Here is a 10,328-nt window from a genome sequence, read left to right as displayed (position 1 = left end):
CGTGAAGTGTAGAATGACTTGATCAGGGATGTGTTCATTCGCTGCACGTCTCAGTCGCTGACGATGGTGGATCGAAGCCTATCCTCTGGCGACTGACAGAGGGTATGGTGCGCCAGCGATACTTTCAACGAGCCCCAGACATATTAAATGATGTTGGCGCCCGGGGATTGAGGCGGCCGCTCCAAGAGAGTGACTGCGCGCTCTTCTAGCAGTTCTTGCACAGCACGAGCAGTGTGAATCGGCGTCCTATCACGTTAGAATATATAGTCGCCTTCCAGAAATGGGCCGTCAAGAATGTATGGAATCAGTACGCCATCTATGACTGCCATGCAGCGATGAACTTACATTCGAGGCGTATCAGTGGGCGTCGCGCAACGCTTAGCGAAGAATACCGGCTCATTTCACGCATTAACGATGTGATCGGCGCCCTGCACCTGACAGTAGAACGTTTCTCGACAATGCGGCCAGCGCGTGCCACCGTAGCAGACGACGCCGTTCAAGATCCCGCCACTCGAGCATCTGCGCGAGCTGCTGCCGCCACCTGACTCAAGCGCTCGCCGCATCGCGATGCAATGCGCTTCGCGTTTTCCCCTAAATGTGAAACAGACTGTACACCGCCCTTCGAAGGAAATGTCCACGCGCACACACCGCGCGCGGCACGAAACGTGCCCAAACACGCGCAGTGCAGGAGGCGATCAAGGCGGCGCGAACGAGAGATGGGAGAGGGGTACCACCCGCTAATAGAATTTTGCGTCGCATGCGGCGCTCTCAACGCCGGCACAGTAAAGCCCCTCAATTTTCCAAAAGTAGCGCCATTCTTAGATCTTTCCGCCACCCCGCTCACCCAGGCGCTTCCTCCTCCACTCCTCCTGTCGCCCCAGCCTCCTCCGCTCCCCCATTGGCCAATCTGTGTCACGTGAAAGCGGGCCCCGCGCTTTTGTATATTTTTTTCTTTCCGTCGCAGAGCAGGCGCCGCGCTTTTGTATATCTTTTCTTTCCAGCGCGCTGCGACCCCCAATCTTGGGCCTGCGACCCCCATTTTTGGGCCTCCGCGACGAAGTACGGCAGGCGGTTTGAAGGAGCGCGGTAGTTTTATACAATGTGTTAGGGCCGAGTGCTTAATTGCGATGCCGTGCTGCTGCGCCTACGGTTGCCACAACAGACCCAGTGACGGCAAAAAGCTTTTTGTTTTACCATCCGCCGGGCGCAACGCAAAACGAAGAAAAGTGTGGATTCACAAGATCGGGCGGGCTGACTTCGAGCAAGTGGCAAAGAACGCGCGGCTTTGTTAAGTGACACGGCTCCTCCAACCTCTTCTTTTGACGCCCGTGTCAAAACGGGCCCGTGTCCAGTGCATTGGGGGTGCGTTAAAGAACCCCAGCTGCAAAAAAAAAATTAATCCAGAGCCCCCATTATGGCGTGCCTTATGAGATCGTGGTGTTGGGATGTAAAACCCAAGAATCAACTTTTCTTCTGTCTTGTGTGCCTTGACTGTTCCAGTTAACGCAACACTGCTTCCTTGTGAAAACTTACAACGCAAAAGAATACAGACGCACGTAGTATACAGAGATAAAATTAGCACTTCAACAAAAGTGTTGCTGGTGGAAATGAGGGAGGGGGATAATTATTTTCTGAACCTCTTTCCAGTTGTCCCATCAAGTTCCTTCTTTCTTTTCTATCAAATTCTAACCATTTGCACTGTAATAAATAAATAACGATTTCATATGCTGGTAAGTTGTTAAAATTATCTATACCGCCTATGTGTGAAAACGTTGCTCATGGCCACCACAATCTGTGCATGAGCTACGTACATCTGTAAAAGGCGCGGAAGAGAAACGGCCCTGCTGCCAGGCATTGCTGACCGCAGACAGTCGGAATCTCTCACGCGCCGGCCGAACAAAAGCATCCTGCAGGTACGTAAATTAACCTACGAAACCACGTGCACATACTTTCGCGCTGTCAAAACCTGAAACTCTGGTAATTACTCGCGTGTCTGAGCACACCGCGTGCTTGTGTCGTGTTTCAGCAACACGAACTTTCAATGTGCGCGCGCTTTACGCCTTAAATACGCCTTGAATAATGGTGCTTTTCTCTATTTCTTCCGCAAATCCGACACGACATTCTTAAGGCCAGTTACCGACTGACAAAGCAAGATCTAGATTGAAAAAACTGCTCCGCAGGACTCGAACGAACTTTTCCGCGGATTTCCTCCCGTAGCGTGTTAGCCGTCGTCTGCTACGGCAGGCCCACTGCCGGCGGCGCCACCGTCGAGGCCGCGCCGAGCGGAGGAGGAGAGAAGTGAATGGCGCTACTTTGGGAGATTGAGGGGCTTTACGGCACAGCAGCGCCGCTTTCGGTGCCGTTCTTGTCTATGCATGCAAGGTAAATAGCGGCACTGCGGTTTCGTCATCAGTGGAAGGTAATACATCATATTACAGTCATGTGGAGCCGTGTATCCATATGCAACAACACGTCACTTCGGCATGAGTGCAACTTCTTGCAAATTTAAACGAAATCCCCCTTGCGCATAAGACCGTGGCGCACAGTTTTCTATATGATCTCAACCATTAGGTATTAAAATGCCACAAGAAAGTGGCAAAGTGCGTAGCACAGGCAACTGCGGTTTTGGTCCTCATATTTGTAGAGGTCGCCACAGCTCAGCCCCATTTGTTAGGCTGCCACCGGAGTGTGGCGCCCCTTGTGATCTCTGTGTGTCTATGTATGTCGGGCCCAATAAAGAAGGGGCTTTCCCTTTTCGTCCAAGCAAGTGGCCGCACGTTTCGGTCCGTCCCTGCGTGCTCGTGCCCCGCGCGGCACCAACCACGCGACATGGTGTCAGAAGTGGCCGGGTAACGCCCCCCTGCCTTAGCCCTCACCTCATAGGAAGGCACCAAGATGTCCCTCGAGACCGGCGAGCCGCCGAAACAGTACGGCGTCAACTTCCAGCCGCCGGCACCGTTCGGCTTCGCGAACCCGCCAACGTGGGCGACATGGCTCAGCCGCTACGAAGACTACGCAGCAGTTTCCGGACTGACGCGAGCGTCGGAAGACATGCAGGTACGCTCGCAACTGTACTGCATGGGCCCGGAGACCCGCCCGCTTCTCGAGACCTTTTCGCTCGACGCCCAGTGGCTCGCTTCATACCAAGCCGTTGCCACCCGCTTCACTGAGCACTTCGTGCACCCGGCAAACGAGCTTTACGAATTGTCACGGTTCCACAGACGTGTTCAGCTGCCCGACGAAAGCGTCGACACGTACTACGCAGAACTGCGCAGGATGGTTAAACGCTGTAACTTTCCGTTTGATGCTGTCGAGGAAAGGCTCGTACGCGACCGGCTCGTCGTCGGCCTGCGCGACTCCCGTCTCTCGGACCAGGTGTGCCGGAACGCGAAGTTGACACTTCAGGACGCCTGGACACAAGCCCGTCAATCCGAAGACGCCGACAGGGAAAAGGCGTTGCCCCAGAACCGCACCGAGCACTCCCGCGAGGTCAACCTCGACGCCGCAAAAGCTAGTGAGTTCCCCTCTCGCCGCCGCTCCGCCGCTAAGCCTCGTTCGCCGCAGTCGCTAGCAGAGCGCTCACGCGAGCCGTCCACATGTGAATTCTGCGGCCGCGCGCCTCATCGACGTTCAGACTGCCCGGCCCGTCGCTCCACTTGCAACTTCTGCAAAAAGAAAGGCCACTTTGCCGAAGTATGCCGCTCGCGGAAGTTCAAGCAGTCATGCTCAGCTCCGTTCACCTGCACGCCGTCGCGACGCCCGCCTCGGCAAAGTTTGTCGACGTCACCGTTGACGACTACACAGCGCAGTTCAAAGTCGACTCCGGAGCCGAAGTATCTGCTGTTCCCAGCGACTTTCCTACCTTGCCTGCCAAACTCGACCAAGTCGACACTCTGCTCACTGGCCCGGTAGGACAGCCACTGCGCGTGCTGGGCTCGTATGTGGCACGACTTCAGTGGCAAGGGAAAGCAAGCTGTCAGCGTCTCTACGTAATCCAGTCTCTCACTGTGCCTCTTCTGGGACTACCAGCGCTCCAAGCCCTCCAAGTAGTTAGGTTTCGTGATCAACTCAAGACTTCAAAAGCGATGCTGCACGCCGAGCTCTTCATTGGATTGGGCACCCTCAAGGACGAGTACAACATCCGGTTGAAACCCGATGCCGTACCTTTCTCGCTAAGCGTACCTCTCAGAATCCCCATCCCGCTGCTCGAGATCGTCCGCCGCGGGCTGGACAAATTGGAAAGCGCAGGCGTGATCCGTAGGGTCGACAAGCCAACACCATGGTGCTCGGGTCTCGTCGTCGTCCGGAAAGGCGATGGTTCCTATCGCCTCTGCGTCGACTGAACACAAATCAACAAGGTCGCCCTTCGTGAAAGACATATTCTGCCAACTGTCGAGCAAGTCCTTGGCCTCCTGGCCGATGCAACAGTTTTTACGAAGTTGGACGCGACCGCAAGCTACCACCAGGTGAAGCTCTCTGAAGACTCCCAAGAGCTTACGACATTCATCACCCCATATGGCCGATACTGCTTCTGCCGGCTCCCCTTTGGCATCACCTCCGCACCAGAGTACTTCCAAAAGCAGATGGCAAGAATCCTGGATGGCCAAGAAGGAGTCGCCAATATGATAGACGATATTTTGGTTTTTGGACGCACCCACCAGGAACATGACGCCAGACTGAGCCAGGTGCTATCTCGCCTTGCAAAAGCAGGTATCACATTGAACCAGGACAAGTGTCGTTTTGGGGTACCAGAGGTCTCCTCCCTCGGAGTTGTCTCAGCACAGGGCATCAGGCCAGATCCGTGCAAGGTCGAAGCAGTCAAAGCCATGGAAGCCCCAACGGACGTCGCTGGCGTTAGAAGGCTGCTCGGAATGGTGAACCATCTTGCCAGGTTCTTGTCACACATCTCGGATGTCACAGCTCCCATCAGAACCTTACTGAACAAGTCTGCGAGTTGGGTGTGGCGGCACGAGCAAAAGGCAGCATTGGAGAAAATCAAGGAACTCTTGATGTCAGACAGGTGCATGGCCAAGTACCACCCGTCGAACGCCACTACGGTGTCTGCAGACGCAAGCTCATTCGGACTCGGCGCAGTTTTCTTACAGACGCAACCCTCTGGAGAGCGCCGCCCAGTCGCATTCGCTTCGAGATCAATGACCGATACCGAGAAGCGTTACAGCCAGACTGAAAAAGAAGCTTTGGCAATGACGTGGGCTATCCAAAGGTTCGACGAGTTCGTCCATGGCATCCCCTTCGACGTCGAGAGCGACCACCTGCCACTCGTTTCGCTTCTGGGCAAGATGGAACTGGACATGTTGCCGCCTCGTATTCAGAGACTACGGCTGAAGACCATGCGATACCAGTTCCGTATGCTGCACGTGCCAGGAAAGCTGCTAGCCACAGCTGATACGTTGTCACGCATCACCTACAAGCCACCCACTCCTCTAGACACCATCGAACTTTTTGCAGCACAGGTAGTCGGCTGCACGTCGGAAGTCTTGCCACTCAGCCCTAAAGACGTGCGACAGGCACAAGAGTCCGATCGCGAGTGCAAAGCTCTCGCTTCCTACTGCCAGAATGGTTTGCCTGAAAAGACCACGATACCACTGCACCTCACAAAGTACGCCTCGGTGGCAGACGAGCTCTCTGTCTGCGACGGTGTTCTGTTGAAAGGCGCCCGGTTAGTCATTCCATCGTCCCTTCAGCCAGCGGTCTTGACGCTGTTGCATGAAGGTCATCAGGGCATCAACAGGACCAAAGCCCTAGCTCGGAAGTCAGTTTGGTGTCCCGGTATCTCGACAGACATCGCCTCTCTCGTTGCCAACTGTGCACAGTGCGCTTCCACCCGCGTGAACTTTGCCGAGCCCCTGCTCTCCACAGCCCTACCTGGACATCCCTGGGAATTCCTTGGAATGGACTTGTTACACCTCAACGGCCAGACGTTCATCCTGGTGGTGGACTATTACTCAAGGTTCCCTGAGGTGGTGACGCTGAGGAGCACGACAGCTCAGGCAGTCATTGACGCTCTCAAATCCGTCTTTGCCCGCCATGGAATCCCGCAAGAAGTCAGGTCAGACAACGCCCCACCCTTCTCGTCGCAAGAGTTCGCGGCGTTTGCAGCGTCATATGGCTTTAACCACAGGACCAGCAGTCCACACTACGCTCAACCGAACGGAGAGGCGGAGAGGATAGCGCATACTATCAAGGACCTGTTTCGCAAGTCAAATGATCCTTATCTGGATCTGCTCAACTATAGGGACACTCCAGGAGTCCACGGCTTTAGTCCAGCCCAGCTGTTGATGGGACGTCAACTCAGAACCAGAGTCCCAAAGCAAGGCTCCCAGCTAGATCCCAACTGGCCCCCAATGAAAGAAGTCGTCGCCAAGGATGCGACTTACAAGCAGAAGCAGGCCGACGACTACAACAGGCATCATGGAGCTCGAGACTTGCCACCACTCCAAACAGGACAGCGTGTCTGGGTGCGACCTGATCATGTGCAGGCTACGGTCCTCAGTCCGGGGCAAAGACCAAGAAGCTACGTGGTCGAAACGGAGCGAGGTGGCACCCTACAGCGCAACCTGCGTCACCTAGTGCCTTTCGGGCCTACTGCCTCCGGAGAGGAACCACCACCACTTCAGCAAGTTCAGGAGCCTCGGCCTGCCAACATCGTGGAATCAACGGTCCCCCTCGTACAGTCTGTGCAACAGTCCCCTGCAGCCAGGGACCGCATTGACGGTGTGACTCGAACACGTTACGGCCGGCCCATCGTTCCGCCGCGCCGTTTGAACTTGTGAAACTTTTGACATGTTTGGCTTCCTGAATCTCCCGTCTAACCTCCAATGCTTCAAGAAGGGAGATGTAGACGTCGCCACAGTTCAGCCCCATTTGTTAGGCTGCCACCAGAGTGTGGCGCCCCCTGTGATCTGTGTGTCTATGTATGTTCGGGCCCAATAAAGAAGGGGCTTTCCCTTTTCGTCCAAGCAAGTGGCCGCACGTTTCGGCCCGTCCCTGCGTGCTCGTGCCCCGGGCGGCACCAACCACGCGACATTATTGAGGTGTTTATGAACTGTACGCCCTATTGCAAAAACCAGTGTCTTCCAGTGCCTTCCAGCGTGTGAAACCAGCCTGTTTTTTTTGGCACTGGGTCGCACTCGGCACGCTGGCACTCGCTGGGGCACCAGTGAGAAAGCTGGATAAGAGCTGAGTCACACTGGAAGAGGCGCTGGTTCCACTACCATTACGCTGGGGCGCACTGGAAACTGTGCTGGTTGTGCCTGTGCAGCATGTTTCCGGTGTGCGAGGACGAGTGCTGCTGAATATTAAATGCTTTATACAATTTCATCGCTTGATACTAGTTTCTTGTCCTAAATAACGCTATATCTTGGTGTCATAAAACTCCATTTTGTGTCGCAGCTTGGAATAAAGGTGCGCGAGCTGGCCTGTTTATTCATGCACCTTTGACACTGAAGATCACTTTCGTTTTTTGCATTTTCCCTTTTGACTGGGCGGATAGCTAAATTCTTGAACAAAACCACGCAAACGCAGCGGACGCCGCGTTTTTTAGTAGTTTGCACGTAACATATGACTGGTAGTTGTCGCAGTGTTGTGGAGTGGACATGAAATCTAGAAATCGTTCAGACGCGCGCGAACGGACCCCGAGTTCGAAGGCTACCGCTGACTGATATTATCGCACTGATAACAAAGCTGAGGTGATTCATGCGCTACCACTGTCCCTATTGTACTAAAAAGAGGTTCTGGGGCTCAAATACACACATTTTAGCTTTCGCCAGCTACCCGCGCCGAGATCGGTCCTCACCGAAGCTTAGGCCTAGCGTATCCGCCGAGTCCGTCCGCATGCTATCGGCCCGTCTAGGCGCAGGAATCAGGAAGTCAAACAAGGATAAATCACTCTATATTCCAGCTTTCGTATCGGTTTTCTTAAATGAACAAATTTTCCATGTCTATATATACACTGCCAGCACCAGAAGCGATGACCGCCGATGTGACGCGTAATAAACACAGGTATATGTGCTGTCGCCGAAGCCTGCGCTTCACTGACGAAGATATATGATTAGACAGACATGTTGACTGAAAGGCACCACTGAACTAAGAAAACATTGCACATCCCACGCGTGAAGAACGAGAAATGGCTATCAAAATCGGTAGTAACGGCCCATACAGCGTCCCGGGTCGGGGGTTCATTTAGGTCTTTTTCCGAAGGTAAAATACCAATTGCAAGTGAAAAACGATGTTGTAGCACTTCCGAGCATGCTACTGAATGCGGACAGCAATTTTTTCTTTGTAGTACAGGCGTGAGTTTGTTGCTGGGCGATAGTGCATCTACCATGTCTGTGCGAGGCATAGCTCTGCGAAACTAAAACTGCTTCGCGACTTTGACATGGTAAATTATCAGCCCGTGTTCATCTGTTGGCGTGGCGCAGGGTGGAGAAAGAAGAAGACGGCGTTCCGAACTGTCGCTTTTCTCATGATCTCCGCTTCAAAGGATTTATCGGCCCCTGGCCGCGGTGCTGCTCAGGCTTCAGCCAGCAGCAATGACTACCGTGTTGTGTTACCCCGTCTTCCTACCGGTAAGCTGATTGTGGACTCCGTTTTCCTGCATGCTGACTGTTGTATAGTGTCGCCCCCTGTCAGATCTACGTGTCATCGCACATGTATGTTTTGTAGTTGTTTAGCTAGATGGCGCACCCCCCTTCTGTCATGTGACCAACATTGGACCAATCGGGAGGTGTCATCCGGCGTGTGAAGCCTTTTTAAGAATAAACGACCGAGGCTCAGCCGAGTCTTCGTTCCGGTTTTCATCGGGAGCAGTTCGCTCCGAGTCTCCTTCACTGCGCCGGCGCTAGCCGCGCGTTCGCTGGTCGGGGCCCCCCGCGTGCCTGCCGCTGCCGACACAACACTGACTTAAATGGTCCACCGTACCGAGCTCAAGCCTTCAGAGACGCCCTTCGGAACGTTATTGACCTGAAGGAAATAAGTTCCATCGGACAATTTGAGATGTCGCACGTGTGGATGGCGACGTGCAAATCAGGGATGACAAAATCAAAGCTAGCCGCATGCGGGGAATTGTCCGTAAAAGGTAGACGCTGCGTCGTCATTGATCCTGAGCCCACGGAATTTAAAATTAAGCTTTTGTGGCTTCCTGAGCGTTTGGAAGACGACTACATTCAGCTGCTGCGACGACTAGCCAAGCTGCTGCGACAGCTTTTTGCCCAGGTGTCCCTCCAGTACCTTTTGTTTCTGGTAAATAAAATTGATTGATTGGTTGAAATGCGCTCGAGGCTTACGGGAAAGTCAAGTCTATATCAGCAGAAAGCTGGAGAGTATCGGAGATGGAACAAATGCGTACGCTAAATCGGGACGTGGTGTTGACTCTTGCCGATGGAGTGAGCGTGGGGGACGTTCCACATCTACTACCTGTTTGTGGAGTGCAGAGTCTCGTATTAATTCCAGGCCGGCCCCCACTTTGTCTGCGCTGTAACAAGGTGGGGCACATTCGTCGAAACTGCAGAACCCCACCTTGTAAAACCTGCCGGCGCTTTGGTCACGCAGCTGAAGAATGTGTCGTAACATACGCCGATAAGTCACGACACAGAACAAAGCCTCCGGATGAAAGCTTGCAAGAACACATAATGGACATTACGGAGGTTCTTGACGCGACGGGAGACGTTCCCTCTTCCGCGGAGACCCGCTGTGCCACTAAGGCCCCTCTGCCTGTTAAAGACAGTCACAATGCCATCTCAGAACTGCCCGTGAAAAAAGAAAGTAGCGAAGAGAAAGATGACCAACCGAAGCAACAACCCAAAGGAGCACCCGCTACCACGGAGCCAGCTGCTGTCCAGCAAGCGAATGAGGGAGCCGGAGATGACTCATCTGATGCACCCAAGCAACTCGACACGTGCACTGAGCCGGCAGAGGACAGCCGAAGTAACGCGGATACCTCAGTTCCGAAGCGCCGTGCGACCAACAGATCGGAATCAAGCACAGACAGCGAGACGACCAGTACCACAAGAAAAGCACGTCGCCGCAAAACATCGAAACACTCAGGAAAGTGCCGACGATCACGGTCCAGAAGGCCAGGTGGGGTTTCGGAGGGAGCCTCACCGTTGCCCTCTAGGACCGATCACATAGATCATTAGGTCCAAATACTTGGTAGTCACCATGGCCCTGTCCCAGCAACTTCTATTCGCAAGCTTGAACGTACGAGGCCTTAGGTCTTTGCAAAAACAGGCGCAGCTTCGCCGGCTTTTGTCTAGGAAGCGCCTCGACTTCGTCGCCGTGCAGGAGACGAAGATTGAGAGTGACGACGA

At 54.0% G+C, this 10,328-nt stretch overlaps 1 protein-coding gene across 1 annotated transcript; it reads left to right on the top strand.

The window, feature by feature from the left end:
- The first annotated feature begins 2,763 nt into the window (after positions 1 to 2,763).
- Positions 2,764 to 5,766, top strand: LOC139051886 (uncharacterized). Its single transcript, XM_070528923.1, has 4 exons — positions 2,764 to 3,514; positions 3,676 to 4,311; positions 4,429 to 5,680; positions 5,742 to 5,766. The coding sequence occupies exons 1-4, from the start codon at positions 2,896 to 2,898 to the stop codon at positions 5,764 to 5,766; spliced, it is 2,532 nt and encodes an 843-aa protein (XP_070385024.1). The 5' UTR covers positions 2,764 to 2,895.
- Positions 5,767 to 10,328: the final 4,562 nt, after the last annotated feature.

The sequence above is a fragment of the Dermacentor albipictus genome, unplaced genomic scaffold (assembly GCF_038994185.2).
Source record: "Dermacentor albipictus isolate Rhodes 1998 colony unplaced genomic scaffold, USDA_Dalb.pri_finalv2 scaffold_15, whole genome shotgun sequence".
NCBI lineage: Eukaryota > Metazoa > Arthropoda > Arachnida > Ixodida > Ixodidae > Dermacentor > Dermacentor albipictus.
Note: the sequence above shows the minus strand (reverse complement) of the source record. Positions and strands in the feature narration are given on the sequence as shown.

Coding starts and splice junctions, on each gene's coding strand:
- LOC139051886 (XM_070528923.1), top strand. CDS start 2,896: ATGTCCCTCGAGACCGGCGAGCCGCCGAAACAGTACGGCGTCAACTTC. Junction 4,312..4,428: donor TCTCGTCGTCGTCCGGAAAG/GCGATGGTTCCT, acceptor CCGATGCAACAG/TTTTTACGAAGTTGGACGCG. Junction 5,681..5,741: donor GTTCTGTTGAAAGGCGCCCG/GTTAGTCATTCC, acceptor GAAGGTCATCAG/GGCATCAACAGGACCAAAGC.